The sequence below is a fragment of the Cebus imitator genome, unplaced genomic scaffold (assembly GCF_001604975.1).
Source record: "Cebus imitator isolate Cc_AM_T3 unplaced genomic scaffold, Cebus_imitator-1.0 Scaffold30, whole genome shotgun sequence".
Classification (NCBI taxonomy): Eukaryota; Metazoa; Chordata; class Mammalia; order Primates; family Cebidae; genus Cebus; species Cebus imitator.
In genome coordinates, this window is record NW_016107345.1 from 4801610 (window position 1) to 4822581 (window position 20972).

General features: G+C 39.5%; 1 protein-coding gene across 2 annotated transcripts in view; it reads right to left on the minus strand.

Moving 5' to 3' along the window:
- Window positions 1-20972, minus strand: part of SLC9A9 (solute carrier family 9 member A9) — a 590634-nt gene that overhangs the window by 281785 nt on the left and 287877 nt on the right. For both annotated transcript variants that reach the window (XM_017523772.2, XM_037736839.1), the window contains exon 9: window positions 3217-3305. In XM_017523772.2, coding sequence (XP_017379261.1) covers window positions 3217-3305 — 89 coding nt within the window. The remainder of the gene's footprint in view (window positions 1-3216; window positions 3306-20972) is intronic.

Below are 20972 nucleotides of genomic sequence, written 5' to 3' on the forward strand. Positions count from 1 at the left end.
CCATTTTTAGAGAGGACACAGTGGCACCCTGTATAGTACATGCCTCAGCATTTCTCTACAATTTGTAATTAGTTTCCCATAAGAATTTGAACTCTGCTTGCTACTCTAGTGCAGATGTGGCTGAGAACCTCTGACTGCTCTTCTTTCAAAGTGGGGACCTTACGCTCTGTATAATAGAGTACAGGATATGCATGTGTATATGCATGCATAGGTATGCAATTATGTATAAATATGCACATATGCTGTATATATACGTATTATAAGAAAAAATATAGGCAGAAAATGATGATCCTAATAGAAAAGAAGTGAGGAAAGGGATGAAAATGAAGTACAAGGGAATTAGCATTCATTAAGCTTCTGCTATAATCCAGGCACCCAAAAAAGAAGGCAGTGTGGAGAACAAAGATGGGAGTATGCAGCTACCTAGATATTAAAGAAAGAACTTATAAAATTCTCTTTCCTTAAAGGAGAATGCTGTAAAAATGAATGCTGGAAACCTGTCAGGGAGGGCTTGTCAAGCCATTCAGAGGGAGAACAGAAGGTTGTGGGCACTGATTTTGGCTTTGTCTCCCCTAGGTGCTAGGCTGCTGTCTTGCCATGAGATGAGTTATCTTTGAATTTATGCTGAGCAGTCTAAATAGAATGACTTAAAAGTGCAAGCCCCTAAACAGGGTTCAGCTTCCCAGAATACAAATATGCTCAGAGAACCAAAAGATGTTAGGAAAAAACCAGCCCAAGACATTTCCCTTTAAGCCCTAGGGAAAGCTAGTAGTATTCTAAATGAAAAGGATTCTGAAAGACTTATATGTTGGAGGTTTCTGGATATTGAAATCAGTTTTTTGTTTTGGGGGCTTTTTTCTTTTGTTTCATTCAGGGGGCCTCCAGATTTCTATAATTGCATCTTGTGTTTCCTTTGAGGCATTTGAGGTGATGGGCAGAGGGGAAAGGTGACCTTGCAGAGTCTCTGGGTAGGTGGAGCTAGTCAAGCTTGGGATGTGACAAAGACAGAGGGATGAAAGTGATAGCTCATTTTGGAAAGCTTCAAAGTACGCCTTAAGGAAATCCTGCTTAGGAATTTCTGGCCAATTACAGGTTTTGCTTTGGTTGCTTTTGCTGTCTCTACTCCCACTGACCTAAAATCACGTCAGATGTCCTCAGAATTGCCATGTTTATTATGAGACATCTCTACCTCCACTTGTATTTTGGGTTAGACTTCATCATTCAGTCCAATTCTCCATCATTGCCTATTTCCGCATTCCTTGCCATATAACTTTGCAGTGCTCTCCCACTGTGGTCAGGGATTGGCTTGGCCTCTGGACTCTGGACTATGCCATGTAATTTTCTTTGGCCAACAGGGTGTTTAGGAGGTATGACACAAGCAGAGTACAGAAATGGACCTTCTTCAACACTGGGGCTTGCTTTTCTATCAGGAGAAGAATAACAAACATGTGGCAATAGCAAAGCCCACTAGACAAGTCTACTTTAGAATAGAGTCCCCAGCAAACCAACAGATGTATACATAAGCTCAGCTGGTACAAGCATATTCACCCAGTCTGACCCAGATCAAAATGGCTGAAGCTTGCAGGTGTATAATCAATAAATGATTATTGTTGGATAACACTAGAGTTGTGTGATTTTTTTTGTCACACAGCAAAAGCTACCTGATACAATTGCCATTTGGTTCATGTCCCTCATGTCTGCCCGAGTCATATTCAATTACCTTAAAATTATTTTGCCTAGGACCCTTCAATGACTTCTTGTTACGGGCTGACCTGTGTTCCTCCAAAATTCATATGTTGAAGTCCTAAACCCCAGTAATTCAAAATGTGACCTTATTTGGAAACAAAGTCATGGAAAATGTAATTAGCTAAGATATGGTCATACCAGAGAAGGGTAGGCCCCTAACTCAATATGACCAGTGTCCTTATAAAAAGAAGAAATTTGGTGGTAGACATGCACATTGGGAGACTGCTATATGAACATGAAGGCAGAGATCGGAGTGATGTGTCTACCCAAGGAACACTAAAGATTGCAGAAATCTTTCAGAGGCTAAGAGAGAGTGATAGAACAGATTCTCTTCCACAGCCCTCAAAAGGAGCTATCCTGCCAATACCTTGATCTCAGACTTTTGGCCTCTAGAACTGTGAGACAACACATTCCTGCTATTAAAGCCACTCCCATTACCTACAGGTTATAGTCTAAAGTCCTTCACAAGGTACCTAAGTCCTTTTGTGAGTTGGTCTCTGCTCTCACTGTATCCCACTTGCTTCAGCCTTGCCCCATTCACAAGCTGTGCTGAACTATTTACAGAGCTTCCACTGGCTGCTCAAGAGATATTGTCCATGCTGATCCTTTGACCTCAAATGCCCTTGTTGCTACCCTCTGCCACATACTAGAACTCAGATCTTTACCTAGTTAACTTCTATTTGCATTTCAAGTTCCAGGTTGGGCATCATCTCTGGAAACTTTCTCTTGACTTTCTCAATAGTAACTGTAGGGTGATGTCTTACTAATGCTCCTTACACACACTATACAGGTATTTCTATGACAGCACCTATAGAACTATGGCAAATTGTTTGCTACACATCTGCGTCCTCATCAACAGTCTTGATAATGACCCTCTTGAAGGCAGGACCATAAACTATCTGTTCTTGTATTCCTAGTAGCCAGCATGGTGCTTGGCACAGAGTAGCTGGGCAGCAAATGTCTGTGGAAAGAATCTGTGTGTGTTTATGTGCAAATGTCCAAACAGATGTGTTCTTGGCATAAGGGAGACACATTCTGCTTGTGTGACAACTGGCAGTTGAGTTTGCTTGTCATCAAAAGCACCCAATTAAAGACCAAACCTCACTTCCTTCCTTTTCTTCATTTCCTCCTCTCTCTATAACTACCCAATCTCATATGCTTTATAACGCTTTTAGATGTAAGTGCCTGTGAATTATTACCAACTGTAGGTCTTTCATCTTCAAGACTGACAGTCTAAGTTCAACATCTCTCAGGAGGGAGAGACTATTATAACTATATTTTTGCTTACCAAGAGAATTGTTAATGGTTATCCTGGAGGGAAAAAAAAATCTATAAATATCCAACCTGTAATGAAGCCTTGAGCTTACATTTTTCCTTTACTAATGAAATGCTTTCTGACTATACTGTCAGAATTGCTACATAACTGTTACACAGAAAAGAGATCAAGTCTGTAGTAAATTTTTCTTTTACCTGTTTAGTTCTCACTTTGGAATCCGAAGACAGATTGTTGTAGGTATAATGTGCCTGTGTGACTCCACAGAAGAGAACAGCAACTATCCCTGAAATTAAAAAACAGATTAGTCAAAACCTATTTTCTATCTAAGTCAAAGAGTAGGGGGGACTATTCCAGCTGGAAAATAGACTTGGTGTCAGTAGATTAAAACTGCTAGTAATTACCATGATAATAAAACCTAGGTAAATCTTGTTACTTGCTTTAAACAGGGTTTAAACAGGGTCCTGAAGGATTAAAACTAAAGAAAAGCATTAAGAAGTAGATTCTAAATAAAAATGAGAAGTACATTCTTTCTGGAGACAAACGGGTCCCTGTTCATGAGCTAGTAAAGTTATACTTGAAAACATGAACAAAAGACTGCATAGTCAACCCTGGGCTTTTCCTAGGCAGTGCCAACTACTTTGCTGGATTTTATACTAAATACTGGCATATTTACTGCAAGATATTTGTTTTTTGCTGTATACTTTGGGTAGCCTGACGAGGTTCTTGTCATACCATGATTTAGTATTAAAAGTCATGAGTGACAAACCTAAGATGTCTACAAAGGTTTTCCTGCCCCTGCCAATGCTCCTATTTGCCAAACAAGAAAGAGGAGACCTTGTTTGCTCCTGTGCCTCTTTGAGAAGGCTGGGTGATCTGTCCTGCTGCTGAACACACTCAAGACATTCACTCCTTGAAGAAAAACTGGTCTGTTCTTGTGTGATTCCTACCAACAGTGGACCTTTAGCTGCTTCTTGGCCATCTGCAGGGTTTATTTCTTAAACTACACACCAGCTTTTAATGTGACATGAAGTCACACATACACCACATGCTTTCTGGAGACAGAGGAATAGTGACCATGAGGCCAATGTGCTATCTGTCCCTGGGCGCTGTTATTCTCTGTGTTATTGTCCCTAGACTGGAGTGGGAAAGCAGTGGGATCTTCACTCTACTTTGGATTAAAGATTAGCTCAATTATGGGAAATTGAGCACAGAGGAGGGCTTTGGGAAAAACACAAGATATAAGTATTCCTCGACTCAGACCAAGGGGATTGAATTGAATTTTAAGTAGCAAAATCTTTCTAACTAAAAACACTCATAAATTAAAAGCTGATGATTCTTAAGCGTATAGAGATATGTGAACTGAATACTGATATTTCAAGTGAATCTGCAACAACGAATTTTTAAAAACTGAGGTTTTTAAAAAAATGTGTAGACTGTATCTTCTACTTACATGTTGGTTATATTTCAGGTCAGCATTGGATAAAATATTGCTAACAGATATTTACATAAGTGTTTAGAATCTACATGTCTTATTGCCTTTTAACATTATGCTTCAAATTTTAGACAAAATAATAAAACAAGTAGAAACTTTTACCATGAAATATCTATTCAGTAGGTAATTCAACAGAGTTTTGGTAACTTCTCAGTTTCTTAGCATCTCTTCAGAGTTTCTAAGGCAAAATGCTTATAAACTATTTTACTATTCACAGAATTTCTATTTTAAAAAGCAATGAATACTAGGGAAACTTTTAGCATGCTGAAGCACTAAGTACTTCAAAGCACGAGGAGGATTACCCTGAATACTATTTTGGCATAAAGCATTTCTTTTTATTTATTTAAAAATGCAGCCTCTGTCGAGTGTGTAGTCTATTAGAGGTTTTTCTGGGTGAGGTTTTGCTGACCCATTCACTGTTGTGGAACTGTTTTGACTAGGTATCGATCTGTAGAGAAGTAGTGAATAAAAGGGCAGGTGTATGTGTGTGGGTAGTGAATAAATTCATTGTAAAAACAAGAATAGTAACAAAGAAGTGTTACAAAGGATAAGGAAGGGACTAAGGTTGTCTGAATAGCTACTGTGGGCCAAGAACTGTGCTTGTTTCATTTACATCTCCTGATTTACTGCAGTGAGTTACTGTCTCACAGCAGGCTCGGAATGATTAAGCAGCCCCTCCCCCTGCCTTCCGCCTTTTAGTAATGCGCCTCCATTCTTTCTGCAGCCCAGGAGTAAACTTTGGGACCACTCTATACTCTTCCTCTCACTGCACATCAGCAATTTTGTTTATTTGTCCTTCAAAATGTAACCTGAGCCCAAATACTTCTCAACCTCTCCATCCCTAGCATCTCTTTTCAAGCCACCACAACTTTAAGACTGGATTACAACAATGGCTTCCTAACTGGCCTCCCTGCCTCCCATGGTGGCACTTGGCAATAGTGCTTCTTTAAAAATAAGTAAGACCATGTCAGGCCTTTGCTCAAAACTTTGTAATGAATTCCTGTGGCTTAAAAGACCCTGTAGGATCCGTTCCTGCCCCTTCCCCACTCCCCACAACTTGATGACCTCTTCTCTGACCATATTCCTTCACCCCTTACCTTTCACTATCCTCTTTAACTGCGTTCTGCTATGGGCCCTTGCACTTCCTTCTACATCCCACTATTTGGAAAGCTCTGCAGATATCCACATGGCTCCCTCCCTCCTTAGATATCTGTTTAGATGTTGCATGAGCAGACAGGTCTTCTCCAACCACTCTGTACAAACTGTTCACTCTCATCATTCTCTACTTGCTTTATTTTTTCCTATATTATTTACTGCTATCACTTGGCTCCCATTTCTCTCTTGTCCGTTGCCATGTGAGATGTGCCTTTCACCTTCCACCATGATTGTGAGGCCTCCCCATCTACATGGAACTGTGAGTCCATTAAACCTCTTTTTCTTTATAAATTATCCAGTCTTGAGTATGTCCTTATCAGCAGCATGAAAACAGACTAATACGCTGTATCACAAGGCAAAGCAGAGGGATTCCTTGATTTGTAACCCTTAGAGCAGTACCAGGCACATGGTAGGCACTCTGTATTTGTTGAATAAAGAAGTGAACATTCCCATTTCTACTGAACAAAAAAGACACTAAAGTAATTTACTCAAGGTAACCTTGAAAGTGGCAGAGCTGAGATCAAATAGTCCATAGACTTCCTGTGTTTTTCTGCCTACATTAGATCATCTGTGAGTATTTTAAGGTGATCATAAGCCATCTAAAAAATATCATTTCTGATGTCCCAGGAACTAGCCAGAGATTTTATGATAAAGATTACATATCTGAACTAGCTGGGCTTATCATTAGAGAATATTTTTCCTAGTGGCTGCATTGGTTATCATTTCCTCACCTCCAGTAGAAAACTAACAGGCGATGTTGTTGCTAAATACTTTTTGAGTCTTGTGTGGATGGATATGTCATATAAACAACAAACAATGGGGAATGAGCCTACATGACCAGAGGCTTGGTGTTGTAATTAAAATTAAACAGGGAAGAGGATCCAAGACGACCAAATTGGAAGAGCTCTAGAGTGCAGTTCCCAGTGAGAACAGCACAGAGCATGAGTGCTCACCACATTTCCAAACAAGTTTTCACTGCACAAAGACCAGGAGATTCCCGGGCCAAAAAGCGCCATGAGTTTTCAGCCTGGCAGTTTCAGTCGGAGCTGGGTTGGCACACAGAAACTCACACAAGTCTGGGTGGTTGTTTCAACTGGTGCCTGGAATGCCTAGAAGGCAGAGCCGCTCATTCAACTGAAAGGGAGGGGCCTGAGACAGGGACCCAGGTGATCTGGCTCAGTGGGTACCACCCCACAAAACAAGCAATTTGAAATGCTCTGGATTGAGAGTTTCACAGCAAGCACAGCAGGACCCAGGACAGTCCAGCACAGTGGGGGGAAGGGCGTCCCCCACTACTGAGGCAGTCCACCACTACCGAGGCAGTTCTCACAGCAGCTGATCAGAGCCTGCGGCAGCTCAGCAACACCTCTGCTGGCAGACTGTGACTAGACTACTCCATGCAGGGTAGGGCATCTATGAAAGAAGGCAGCAGCACAACAGGAACTTGTAAATAAAGCCTACCTTCCTAGGACAGAGCACCTGGGAAAAGAGGTGATTATGAGTTCAGCTGTAGCAGATTAAAGGTACCTACCCAACAGCTCTGCAGGGAACAACAGAGCTCCCAGTATAGCACTTGAGCTCCTATAAGGGACAAACTGTCTCCTCAAGCAACTCCCCAATCCCCGTATACCCAAAGAGACACCTCATAAAGGAGAGCTCAGGCCAACATCTGGTGGGTATCCTTTAGGGATGAGGATAGCAGAGGAAGAAACCGGTGGCAACCGTTGCTGTTCTGCAGCCCCTGAGGGTGATTCCCAGGTGAGCAGGGTCTGGAGTGGACCTCCAGTGGTCCTGCAGCAGAGGGAACTGACTGTTAGAAGGAAAACTAAGAAGCAGAAATAAATAGCTTCAACATCAACAAAAAGGATGTCCACTCAGAGACCCCATCCAAAAGTCACCAACTACAAAGACCACAGGTAGATAAAGCCACTAAGATGGGAAGAAGCCAGCACAAAAATAATGAAAACACCAAAAAACAGAATGCCTCATCTCCTCCAAGGGATCACAACTCCTCACCAGCTAGGGATCAAAGATGGATGGAGAATGAATCTGATGAGTTGACAGAAACAAGCGTCAGAAGGTAGGTAATAACAAACTTCTCAGAGCTAAAAGAACATGTGCTAACCCCATGCAAAGAAACTAAGAACCTAGAAAAAAGGTTAGATGAGATGCTAACTAGAATAAACAGCTTACAGAAGAATATAAACAACTTGATGGAGCTGAAGAATACAGCACGAGAACTTTGCAAAGCATACACAAGTTTCAATAGCTAAATCCACCAAGCAGAGGAAAGGATATCAGAGATTGATGATCAACTCAATGAAATAAAACGAGAAGGCAAGAATAGAGAAAAAAGAGTGAAAAGAAATGAACAAAGCCTCCAAGAAATATGGGATGATGTGAAACAACCTAATCTACATTTGATAGTTGTACCTGAATGTGACAGAGAGAATGAATCCAAGCTGGGAAATAATCTTCAGGATATTATCCACGGGGACTTCCCCAACCTAGCAAGGCAGGCCAATATTCAAGTCCAGGAAATACAGAGAACACCACAAAGATATTCCTCAAGAAGAGCAACCCCCACGAGGCACATAATCATCAGATTCACCAGGGTTGAAATGAAGGAAAAAATGCTAAGGGCAGCAAGAGAGAAAGGTTGGGTTACCCACAAAGGGAAGCCCATCAGACTCACAGCATATCTCTCTGCAGAAACCTTACAAGCCAGAAGAGAGTGGGAGCCAATTTTTAACATCCTTAAAGAAAAGAACTTTCAACCTAGAATTTCATATCCAGACAAACTAAGCTTCATAAGTGAAGAAGAAAGAAAATCCTTTATGGACAAAGCAATTGCTCAGAGATTTCATTACCACCAGGCCTGCTTTGCAAGAGCTCCTGAAAGAAGCACTAAACAAGGAAAGGAACAACCAGTACCAGCCACTCCAAAAACATACCAAATGGTAAAGAGCATCAACACAATGAAGAAAATGTGTCAACTAATGGGCAAAACATCCAGCTAGCATCAAAATGGCAGGATCAAATTCACACATAACAATATTAACCTTAAATGTAAATGGACTAAATGCCCCAATCAAAAGACACAGACAGGCAAATTGGATAAAAAGTCAAAACTCATCTGTGTGCTGTATTCAGGAAACCCATCTCACGTGCAAGGACACACATAGGATAAAAATAAAGGATGGAGGAAGATTTATCAAGCAAATGGAGAGCAAAAAAAAAGCAGGAGTTGAATCCTAGTCTCTGATAAAATGGACTTTAAACCAACAAAGATCAAAAGAGACAAACAAGGGTATTACATAATGGTAAAAGGATCAATGCATCAAGAAGAACTAAAGATTCTAAATATATACACACCCAATACAGGAGCACCCAGGTACATAAAGCAAGTTCTTAATGACCTACAAAGAGACAGACTCCCACACAATAATAGTAGGAGACTTTAACACTCCATTGTCAATATTAGACAGATCAATGAGACAGAAAATTAACAAGGATATCTAGGACTTGAACTCAGATCTGGACCAAGCAGACCTAATAGACACCTGCAGGACCAAGCAGATCTGCTAGGCACCTGCAGAAATCTCCACCCCAAATGCAGAGAATATACATTCTTCTCAGCAGCACATGGTACCTACTCTAAAATTGACCACATAATTGGAAGTAAATCATTCCTCAGCAAATGCAAAAGAACAGAAATCATAACAAATAGTCTCTCAGACCACAGTGTAATCAAATTAGAATTCAGAATTCAGAAACTAACTCAGAACCACACAACTTCATGGAAACGGAGCAACTGGCTCCTGAATGTCGACCGGATAAACAATGAAATGAAGGCAGAAATAAAGATGTTCTTTGAAACCAATGAGAACAAAGACACAATGTACCAGAATCTCTGGGACACATTTAAAGCACTGTCTAGAGGGAAATTTATAGCAATAAATGCCCACCAGAGAAGCAAGGAAAGATGTAAAATTGACACCCTATTGTCAAAATTGAAAGGGCTACTGGAGCAAGATAAAAATAAAAAAAACTCAAAAGCTAGCGGAAGACAAGAAATAACTAAGATCAGAGCAGAACTTAAGGAGATAGAGACACAAAAAATGCTTAAAAAAATCAATAAATCCAGGAGCTGATTTTTTGAAAAGATCAACAAAATAGATAGACCACTAGCCAGATTAATAAAAAAGAAAAGAGAGAAGAATCAAATAGATGCAATAATAAACGATAAAGGGGATATCACCAGTGACTCCACAGAAATACAAACTACAATCAGAGATTACTACAAACAACTCTATGCACATAAACCAGTAAACCTGGAAGAAATAGATAAATTTCTGGACACTTGCACCCTCCCAAGCCTAAACCAGGAAGAAGTCGAAACCTTAAACAGACAAATAACAAGGGCTGAAGTTGAGGCAGCATTTAATAGCTTACCAACCAAAAAAAGGTCCGGACGGGTTCACAGATAAATTCTACCAGAGATACAAAGAGGAGCTGGTACCACTCTTCTGAAACTATTCCAAACAATACAAAAAGAGGGAATCCTTCCCAAATCATTTTATGAGACCAACATCATCCTGATACCAAAACCCGGCAGAGACTCAACAAGAAAAGAAAACTTCAGGTCAATATTCATGATGAACATAGATGCAAAAATCTTCAATAAAATACTGGCAAACTGATTACAACAGCACATCAAAAAGCTTATCCATCACTATCAAGTAGGCTTCATTCCAGGGATGCAAGGCTGGTTCAACATACGCAAGTCTAAAAACGTAATCCACCACATAAACAGAACCAAAGACAAAAACCACATAATTATCTCAATAGATGAAGAGAAGGCCTTTGACAAAATTCAACAGCCCTTTATGCTAAAAACTCTCAATAAACTAGGTATCAACGGAACATATCTCAAAATAATAAAAGCTTTTTACAACAAACCCACAGCCAATATCATACTGAATGGGCAAAAACTGGAAGCATTCCCTTCAAAATATGGCATTAGACAAGGATGCCCTCTCTCACCACTCCTATTCAATATAGTATTGGAAGTTCTAGCCAGAGCAATTAGGCATGAAAAAAAAAAAAGGTTATTCAATTAGGAAAAGAGGAAGTCAAATTGTCTCTATCTGCAGACAACATGATTGCATATTTAGAAGACCCTATCATCTCAGTCCAAAATCTCCTTAAATTGATAAGCAACTTCAGCAAAGTCTCAGTATACAAAATCAATGTGCAGAAATCACAAGCATTTCTATACACCAATAATAGACTAACAGAGAGCCAAATCAAGAGTGAACTCCCATTCACAATTGCTACAAAGAGAATAAAATACCTAGGACTACAACTAACAAAGGATGTAAAGCATCTCTTCAAGAAGAACTACAAACCACTGCTCAATGAAATAAGAGAGGATGCAAACAAATGGAGAAACATTCCATGCTCATGTTTATAAGAATCAATATCATGAAAATGGCCATACTGCCCAAAGTAATCTATAGATTCAATGCTACCCCCATCAAGCTACCAATGACCTTCTTCACAGAAATGGAAAAAAATACCTTAAACTTCATGTGGAACCAAAAGAGACCCCACATAGCCAAGACAATCCTGAGCAAAAAGAACAAAGCTGGAGGCAACACACTACCTGATTTCAAACTAAGACAAAGCTAGAGTAATCAAAACAGCATGGTACTGGTACCAAAACAGAGATATAGACCAATGGAACAGAATAGAGGCATTGGAGGCAATGTCACACATCTACAACCATCTGATCTTTGACAAACCTGACAAAAACAAGCAATGGGGAAAGGATTCCCTGTTTAATAAATGGTGTTGGGAAAACTGGCTAGCAGTGTGCAGAAAGCAGAAACTGGGCCCCTTCCTGACATCTTACACTAAAATTAAACCCAGGTGGATTAAAGACTTAAACATAAGACCTAACATCATAAAAACCCTAGAAAAAAGCCTAGGAAAAACCATTCAGGACATAGGCACTGGCTAGGACTTCATGACTAAAACACCAAAAGCATTGGCAATAAAAGCCAAAATAGACAAATGGGACCGAATTAAACTCCAGTGCTTCTGTACAGCAAAAGAAACAATCATTAGAGTGAACTGGCAATCAACAGGATGGGAAAAATTTTTTGCAATCTACCCATGTGACAAAGGGCTAATATCCAGAATCTACAAAGAACAAAAACAGATTTACAAGAAAAAAACAAACAAACCCATCCAAAAGTGGGAGAAGGATATGAACAGACACTTTTCAAAAGAAGACTTATATGAGGCCAACAAACATATGAAAAAATGCTCATCGTCCCTTATTATTAGAGAAATGCAAATCAAAACCACATTGAGATACCACCTCATGCCAGTTAGAATGGTGACGATCATTAAAAAAATCTGGAGACAACAGATGCTGGAGAGGATGTGGAGAAATAGGAACACTTTTACACTGTTGGTGGGAGTGTAAACTAGTTCAACCATTGTGGAAGACAGTGTGGTGCTTCCTCAAGTACCTAGAAAGAAAATTCCATTTGACCCAGCAATCCAATTACTGGGTATATACCCAAATGATTATAAATAATTCTATTATAAAGACATATGCACACGTATGTTCATAGCAGCACTGTTTACAATAGCAAAGACCTGGAACCAACCCAAATGTCCATAGATGATAGATTGGATAAGGAAAATGCGACATATGTACACCATGAAATAATATGCTGCCATAAAAAACAATTAGTTCATGTCCTTTGTAGGGACATGGATGAACCTGGAAACCATCATTCTCAGCAAACTGACACAAGAACAGAAAATCAAACACTGCATGTTCTCACTCATAGGTGGGTGTTGAACAATGAGAACACCTGGACACAGGGAGGGGAGCATCACACACTGGGGTGTGTTGGAGGGGCCAAGTGAGGGACAGTGGGGGGGTGTGGATGTTGGGGTGAGATAACATGGGGAGAAATGCCAGATATAGGTGACGGGGTAATGGAGGCAGCAAACCACATTGCCATGTGTGTACTTATGCAACAATCCTGCATGATCTGCACATGTACCTCAGAACCTAAAGTACGATAATAAAAAAAAAGAACAAACACATGCACACACACAGAAAGAACTAATATAAACTCAGAAAAAAAAATTAAGCAACAAAATTTATCTGACCCTTAGTATTAGCATAGACAATCATAATTCTACAGCTTAGTAATTAATTCAATCACACAAATTACTGTAATTAGTATGACTCTTACAAGCCAAATATATTTTGAACATGTCTATCTAAATACACCTATTATCTCTAAAATTCTAAGCCATGGAAACAAATTCAGAGTTGACTGTTTTCTACCTTAGGAAAGTACATTTTAATTGTCACTATGGTTTTATACTCACGCCTGTGAGCACTAGTTGTGCTGCTGTTATGTGAGGCCCTAGCTAGTTCTCTTAAATTCTCTGAACCTCAGATTCTTGTGTGTAAGAAAGAGGGTGAGGGGGACCCTCATGGGACTCAGAAGTGCTTTTTGTGCCAGTCATCAAACTAGTGTCTCAGCTCCAAAACCACCTGTCTTTACTCTCTCTGTGAACCTGAGTACATGGGGCCCTACAAACCATGCTTTCCTTTGCCAGTGCTGTTGGTTTCTACCAGTATGAAGTGCCAGAGGGTGGCTAGAACTCAGTGGGAGAGAGAAGGGCTTGCTTTTTCCTATTTGCTTGCTCTTTCTGTTAGCTTCAATGACACCCCTCAGAGAGGGCAGCGGCAGCCAGGCAATGTCCTCAGAATTCTGGATCCCAGCCCAGTGGTTTCCTCTTAGGAGCTTTTAGATTCACTTCCTTTGGTACTTCTCCTCCTAGAGTTCACACTTGCTTCCTGTAAGTATTACCTCTCTGTTACCTGTGTGCACACTTCGTACCTTTTCAGAATTCCATCAACTGTCTACCCAATTTCCTGAATTAAACTCTGTCAATAGCCAGATTGTTTCACTTTTTTCTGAGTGAATCCTGACTGATACTCTCTTGTGGGTATCTTCTCTTTCTAAACTTTGATAGTTCTCAGAAATGATTGACAGTTTTCCATTTGAAAATAAGATCCAACTCGTATCTTCCCTGTCATAACTGAGACAATGGGGAATACCAGGGGCAGCCAAGCCCCTGTGCCAAGTCTCAGAGAACTAGGACTTATCCTCTTTTCAATCCTACCTATGGTTGGAATTGATATTTTAAAAAAGGGATGTGGTTATTTGGTTTGGCTGTGTCCCCATTCAAATCTCATCTTGAATTGTAGTTCCAATAATCCCCACATGTCATGGGAAGGACCCAATGGGAAGTGATCAGAGGGTGAGGGTGGTTTCCTCCATGCTTTTCTCATGCTAGTGAGAGAGCTCTCACTAGACCGGATGGTTTTATAAGTGTCTCGCATTTCCCCTGCTTGTACTCATTATTCTCTTGCCACCCTCTGAAGATGTGCCTTCTGCCAGAATTGTCAGTTTCCTAAAACCTCCTCAGCCATACAGAACTATGAGCCAATTAAACCTCTTTTCTTTATAAATTACCCAGTCTTAGGTATTTCTTCATAGCAATGTAAGAATGGACTAATACAGTAAATTGGTACAAAGACTGGGGTGGGGCACTGCTATAAAGATATCTGAAAATGTGGATGCAACTTTGGAACTGGGTAAGAGGCAGAGGTTAGAATAGTTTGGAGGGCTCAGAAGATGACAGGAAAATGTGGGAAAGTTTGGAACTTCCTAGAGACTTGTTGAATGGCTTTGACTAAAATGCTGACAGTGATGTGTACAATGAAGTCCAAGCTGAAGTGGTCTCAGATGAGGAACTTGTTGGGAACTGGAGCAAATGTGACTCTATGCTTTAGCAAAGAGACTGGTTGCATTTTTCCCCTGCCCTAGAGATCTATGGAAATTTGAACTTGAGATAGATAATTTAGGGTATCTTGTGGAAGAAATTTCTAAGTAACAAAGCGTTCAAGAGGACCTGGAGCAAAAAAAAAAAAATCTGGAAAATTTGCAGCCTGACAATGCAACATTCTGGAGAGGAATTCAAGACCACTATAAAACTTCTCATTACAAAAGTAATGAGAAGCCAAATTCTAATCACCAAAATAATGGGAAAATGTCTCCAGGGCATGTCAGAGACCTTCACAGCAGCCCCTTCTATCACAAGCCCAGAGACTTAGGAGGGAAAAAATGGTTTTATGGGTCTGGCCTAGGCCCCACCCCCTGCTCTGTGCAGCCTCAGGACATGTGCCCTGTGTCCCAGCTGCTTTAGCTTCAGCTTCCACATGTTGTGGAGCCTGTGGGTGCACTGAAGTCAAGTACTGAGATTTGGGAACTTCTGCCTAGATTTCAGAGGATGTATGGAAATGCCTGGATATACAGGCAGAAGTGTGCCACGGGATGGAGCCCTCATGGAGAACCTCTGCTAGGGTAGTATGGAAGGAAAATGTTGGGTTGGAATCTCCACACAGAGTCTCCACTAGGGCACTGCCTAGTGGACCTGTCCTCCAGACCCCAGAATGGTAGATCCACCAACAGCTTGCACTATGCACCTGGAAAAGCTGTAGATACTAAACACAAGCCCATGAAAGCAGCTGGGACAGGGTTGTACCCTACAAAGCCACAAGGGCAAAGCTGCCTAAGGCTGTGGGAGCCCAACTCTTGCATCAGTATGACCTGAATGTGAAACAGAGTCAAAGGAGATCATTTTGGAACTTTAAGATTTAATGACTGCCCTAATGGATTTTGGACTTGCATAGGGGACAGTGGCATTGTTTTGGCCAATTTCTCCCATTTGGAATGCAATGCCTGTACCCTCACTATATCTAGGAAGTAACTAACTTGCTTTTGATTTTACAGACTCATAGGGAAAAGGGACTTGCCTTGTCTCAAATAAGACTTTGGACTTGGACTTTTGGGTTAATGCTGGAATAAGTTAAAACTTTGGAGGACTGTTGGAAGGGCATGATTGTGTTTTAAAATGTGAAAATATGAGATTTGGGAGGGGCCAGGGACAGAATAATATGGTTTTGCTGTGTCCCCACCTAAATATCATCTTGAATTATAATTCCCATAATCTTATATGTGATGAGAGGGACCTCGTGGGAAGTAGATGGATCATAGGGACAGTTTCCCCCATGCTGTTCTCATGATAGCGAGTGAGTTCTCACTAGATCTGATGATTTTATAAGCATCTAGCATTTCCCCTTCTTGAACTCATTCTCTCTCCTGCCATCCTGAGAGATTTGCCTTCCATCATGATTGTAAGTTTCCTGAGGCCTCCCCAGCCATGTGGAACTATAAGCCAATTAAATCTCTTTCCTTTATGAATTACCTAGTCCTGAGTATTTCTTCACAGCAGTGTGAGAATGAGCTAATACACAGTTTTTATACTGGAACAAGTGATTTGGAGATAGAAATATGTTTGGCCTAGAACTATTAATGAGGCATAGTCTAGACTTGGATATATATCTTTCAATTCCCAATCCCATAATAATTCCAAAACACAAGCACTGTCCTATGATGGAGTAGCTACCACAACATGTGAGAAGCTCCCAACATATGTTTGAGGTGAAAGATCATCTGCCAGCATTGTCATAGAAAGGATTCTTTACTTAAAGCCTGGGTTTCCTCAAATTCTGCATGCCTGTCATTTTCCTGTGTGTTGTTTCAATAATCCACTAGGATGAACACTTCAATTTAGTCTTTTTTTTTTTTTTAGGTCAAAGAAATAATACTGGTTCCAAATGAAACCTTTAGGCATTTTGAATAGAGGCCAATTTTCTCAATAAGTGAAGACAAGATAAAAGTATATGCTTTCAAAATTGTTTCAATTTTAAACAAGTCTTTTAATGTAAAATTTTAAAACCTATTGTTACCATATCTTCTACTCATAAGACATTATTTTTTTCTAATAAGTTAGGAGGTTTAAAGAGAAACTCTGAAAGTCTTCTTCACATGGAAAAGGATGTTTCTAAATTTCTGGACCACAAAGCTTTAGGTCAGAGGGCATGGAAAATAGTGGGTTCTGATGACTCTGCCCAAATGACAGAGGCAGTTCACCCCAAAGGAATCCACTCCCTGTCTCCTTGTCTCTGACAGCTGTTTCTTACTCCTTTGCTTTGCCTGTTCTTGTCACTTCCAGGCTTTACTTAGTTTACAGCTTACATGGTTCTGTGAAGTCATTTTAGTTTCAGAAAGAAATTACTCTCAAGAAAATTTGAGGGGATTTAAATTTTTTTTTTACTTTAAAACTATTTCCTTTACATCCCAACAATGTTGGGATGTGAAAAAATTACTTACATAAAATAAAATTGATGATCTACTTTACCAACAAAAAGTTGAATAAAATTTTTCCCTTCAAAAAAAAAAAAGGAAAAAACCAAATCATATCCTTTAATAACAATGTTATAAGGCTGTCATGTTTTTTAGTACAATGTCATAAGATTGAAAATTAACAACAAAGCATAGGCTAAATAAATGTATGCATTGGAGATTTTAAAATGCATTTTTCTAACTAAAATTTGAGTTGAGGCCGGGCATGGTGGCTCACGTCTATATCCCTGGCACTTTGGGAGGCTGAGGTGGGAGGATCATCCAAAGTCAGGAGTTCGACACCAACCTGGTCAACATGGTGAAACACCATCTCTACTAAAAATACAAAAATTAGCCAAACGTGGTGGTGTGAGCTTATAATCCCAGCTACTTTGGAGGCTGAGGCAGGAGAATCGTTTGAACTTGGAAGGTACAGAGGTTGTAGTGAGCCAAGATTGCACCACTGCACTCCAGCCTAAACAATAAGAGTGAAATTCTGTCAAAAAAAATTTGAAGATAAAATAAAATGTGAAATTTCAGATTCTTTAGAAGTAAATAACAATAAGTTTATACCACATATCCTATCAAAACCGATGGAATAAAAATCAAATCATTATTTAGTAGAAAACTGATCATCTTAGGAATAAAAATCAAATCATTATTTAGTAGAAAACTGATCATCTTCTATGCATTTTATTAGGACAAAAAGGTTGAAAATAAGTAGACTATTTACCTCAAGAAACTGGACAAGGAACATAAAAATAGATCCCATGTAAGCAGAAAAAACTTAAAGAAAAGTGTAAAAGTAGCCAAAAAGAATATATGGAAAAGAGGACTTGGTCAGTAAAATAGAGTTGTAAAGTAAGAGTAGAGTCCATGCCTCTCAACCCCTGTGGCATCTTGGGCCTCGATGCTTCCCACGTTGCCGTTCTTCAGCCATGGCTACAGGCATAACACGGGTGATGTTGGCCCATAGCTTTGCCCTGCCGAGACTTAATTTTCTTCTCTGGCTAGTGGCTACCTGTCTCACAGGTCTGTTTTGAGTATAATACAATGATGGATATTAAAATGCTTTACAAACTAAGTACTAATAAGTAAATATAAGGTTTTGCTATAATTATCAGGAGTAGATGAAAGGAAGAAGACAAGAAAGAACAACTTGGAGAAACGCATTTCAGGGATAAACACAGCAGCATTTCCTACTTAACAAGTTACTGGGAGATGAAATAGTACATGCTTTGTACACTCTACGCCCTTTTTCACCTTTGTTGCCTTCTCTTCACCTTTAACTCCCACATCAAGGAAAGCAGGTAGAAATGTGCTCGCTAATCCTAGTAACCTAAACTTAGACAATTCTCAGTAATGCCACCGACTTGCATGACTGACTTTGGTATCTGCTATTTATCCACTTGATTGCTAGTTATCTATTGAGATCCTATACTGAGCAGAGCACTGACTGTGGGTGTGGGGAACAGAAGAATGAATAAAGCAGGCCTCGGCCTCAAGCAGTTTTATGTCTCCTAACAGAGAAAAGACAGATACAAAGACATCTAAAGCCGGGTGGAATAGTGGGTGATAAGAAAGGAATTCTGAAAGGGAGTAATTTCTTTCAGGCTAGAAAAGCTGGGAGAGGGATACAGCAGGCATTTGGGTCTTGAAAGATGAGAAAAATTTGGGAGTGCAGGTTCATGGGTAGGAAATTCAGTATGAGCAAAGGGAGAGAGACAGGTGATTGTGGGCATGTCTGAGAAACATGTACTTTACCAGCACGCTTGGGTTTTAATCCATCATAGATAAGGAATAAATACACATGAATTAACTGAAAAATTTTTTAGATACAAAACTTAACAGGAGAAACAACTAATAAACTCTATGCTTACTTGTTACATTAATTATTATAAGCACTAAAGTATTTATTTTGCATGTTTTGTTAGGCCTGGTATCCATAAAATTAGAAATATAAAATATCTAGTATGTCTACCCTCTGCTGGCGAAATATTTCTTCATTTTCTTTTCCAATAAAAATAAAATCTGATCATCTGTTTCCATCTCTGCTGGAAAAACAAGCAATCCTTAAATGCAACTCTTGTGTTACATGTCCAAGATGTTAGATTTAAATTGTACGTATGGGGTCTTGCAGCAATGATGAATGGATTCAACTACATATATCTAGGTCCATGTGGAGTGGGTCATGCTCAACAATATCTGGGACCTAAAGTAAATAAGGGATCTGAAAGAAATCAGGAGGTGGCTTACAAAAAAATAATAATGGGAGCCTCTGACTCATTTTTGTGCACAACACTGCCTTTCAGTGTTTGCACACTGAGATTTCAGTGGTGGGCAAGAGCCCCCAAAAATTGGTTGCAGGGACTCATTTATGCAATTTTGGGTAATAAACAGAACTAACACTTTTTGACACTATCTAAAAGAACTTTTTTGAAAAACCACAAAGAGGCACACAGCTAAATTCAAGTTAATTGGCAAGCAAAGAAATTTAGGGAACATCATGAGGAGGTCTATGATTCTTGGGGAAAAATAAAAACTCTGCTGGCAAGTAAATTATTTCCAGAGAGATCAATTTGCAGAGAACAATTAATTCCTTTTGTGTTAACAGAATACCATTTACACTGTTTTCTATGACTTCTACCTCTGGACCCTCTCAGAGAGCATTAGTGCTACTAAATACAGTATATGTCTACTTGCTCGCTGATAAGATCAAACTTCAATGTGTGGTTGTAAATTATGTAAGAAAAAATGTACAATACTGGGAGTCAGAAGACCTAGGATCTATCTGGTCATAGTTCAGACACTTGGCTAGTTTGATGACTGGTACAATTTAAATCCATTGCCTGTTCCATTGCTTTCTCCTCACTAAATTGAAGAAGGTAGTCTGTTTAGTGGTCTTCAAATAGTAGTATATAAGACAATCCAAGTAAGGGGGAAGAAAGACCATCATAATTTTAATAAGCACCTTTGTATATTCTAAGGTAATACAATTACCCTTGTGGACAAAAAAATGAAAATTAATATACAACCATATGTTACGTAATAAATCTATTTTATCTTATTTGTTGCCAATAAGGGTCAAGAAACTCTGGCCAGCAATGCTCTAGATGACCTCTAAGCACCTTCCAGTTGTAAATGTCTGTGATATAAATGGTTCAGTTTTTATATTTGCTTCAAGGTCTGCATACACGGGAATGAAGAAGTGCATGAAGTTTAATAGCTTCACTTGACTTCTTGTCAACTAGATCACCCAGTGTCTCCCTCTTGACCTCTAACTCCTCAAGGGCTAGGTCCCTGACCTATATCATCACTGACCCATAACAGTGCCCAACACACATCAGGTACTCAAATACACATTTGTCAAAGGAATAAACTTCTACTTCAAGAAATGTTTATGTGCTTTGAAAAGAACACAGGGAGATTAATCCTGATTCTCACATACAAATAAATGTTTATATGAATTTATTCCAGGCAGGTCCATTGTCTTCTAACATTTAAATATTCAAGACTGTTGTCACCTACAGTCTCTGCTTCTGATAACATTATTCCAGAATTATTTTCTCATTAAAAGTTGATGAAGCCATCAGATACGGAAGTAGAAAAATAAGTGTCTGTCACATGAGGCATGCTAAGACTAGAGAATACTGCATTTTTGGACAGGAATATTGATTATATCACTAGAACACAGAAAGAGAATAAGAAAGAAAAAAATGTGTCTTGCTCGCAGATGGTCCTCTGAGGGGTTTAAGAGGTTGATGGGTTACTTTTCCATGCCACACTTTTATTTATTTTTGATCTAGTAAAAAGAGACATTTCTGACAGGTTTTCTACAACCACTGAAAGTGAACCTGGAACTGAGAAGTCAAAGATTTAACAAAACGGAAAACTCCTTCAGGCACTATGAAAGTATCCAACTTTCCAAAGAGTACAATTACTGTCTAGT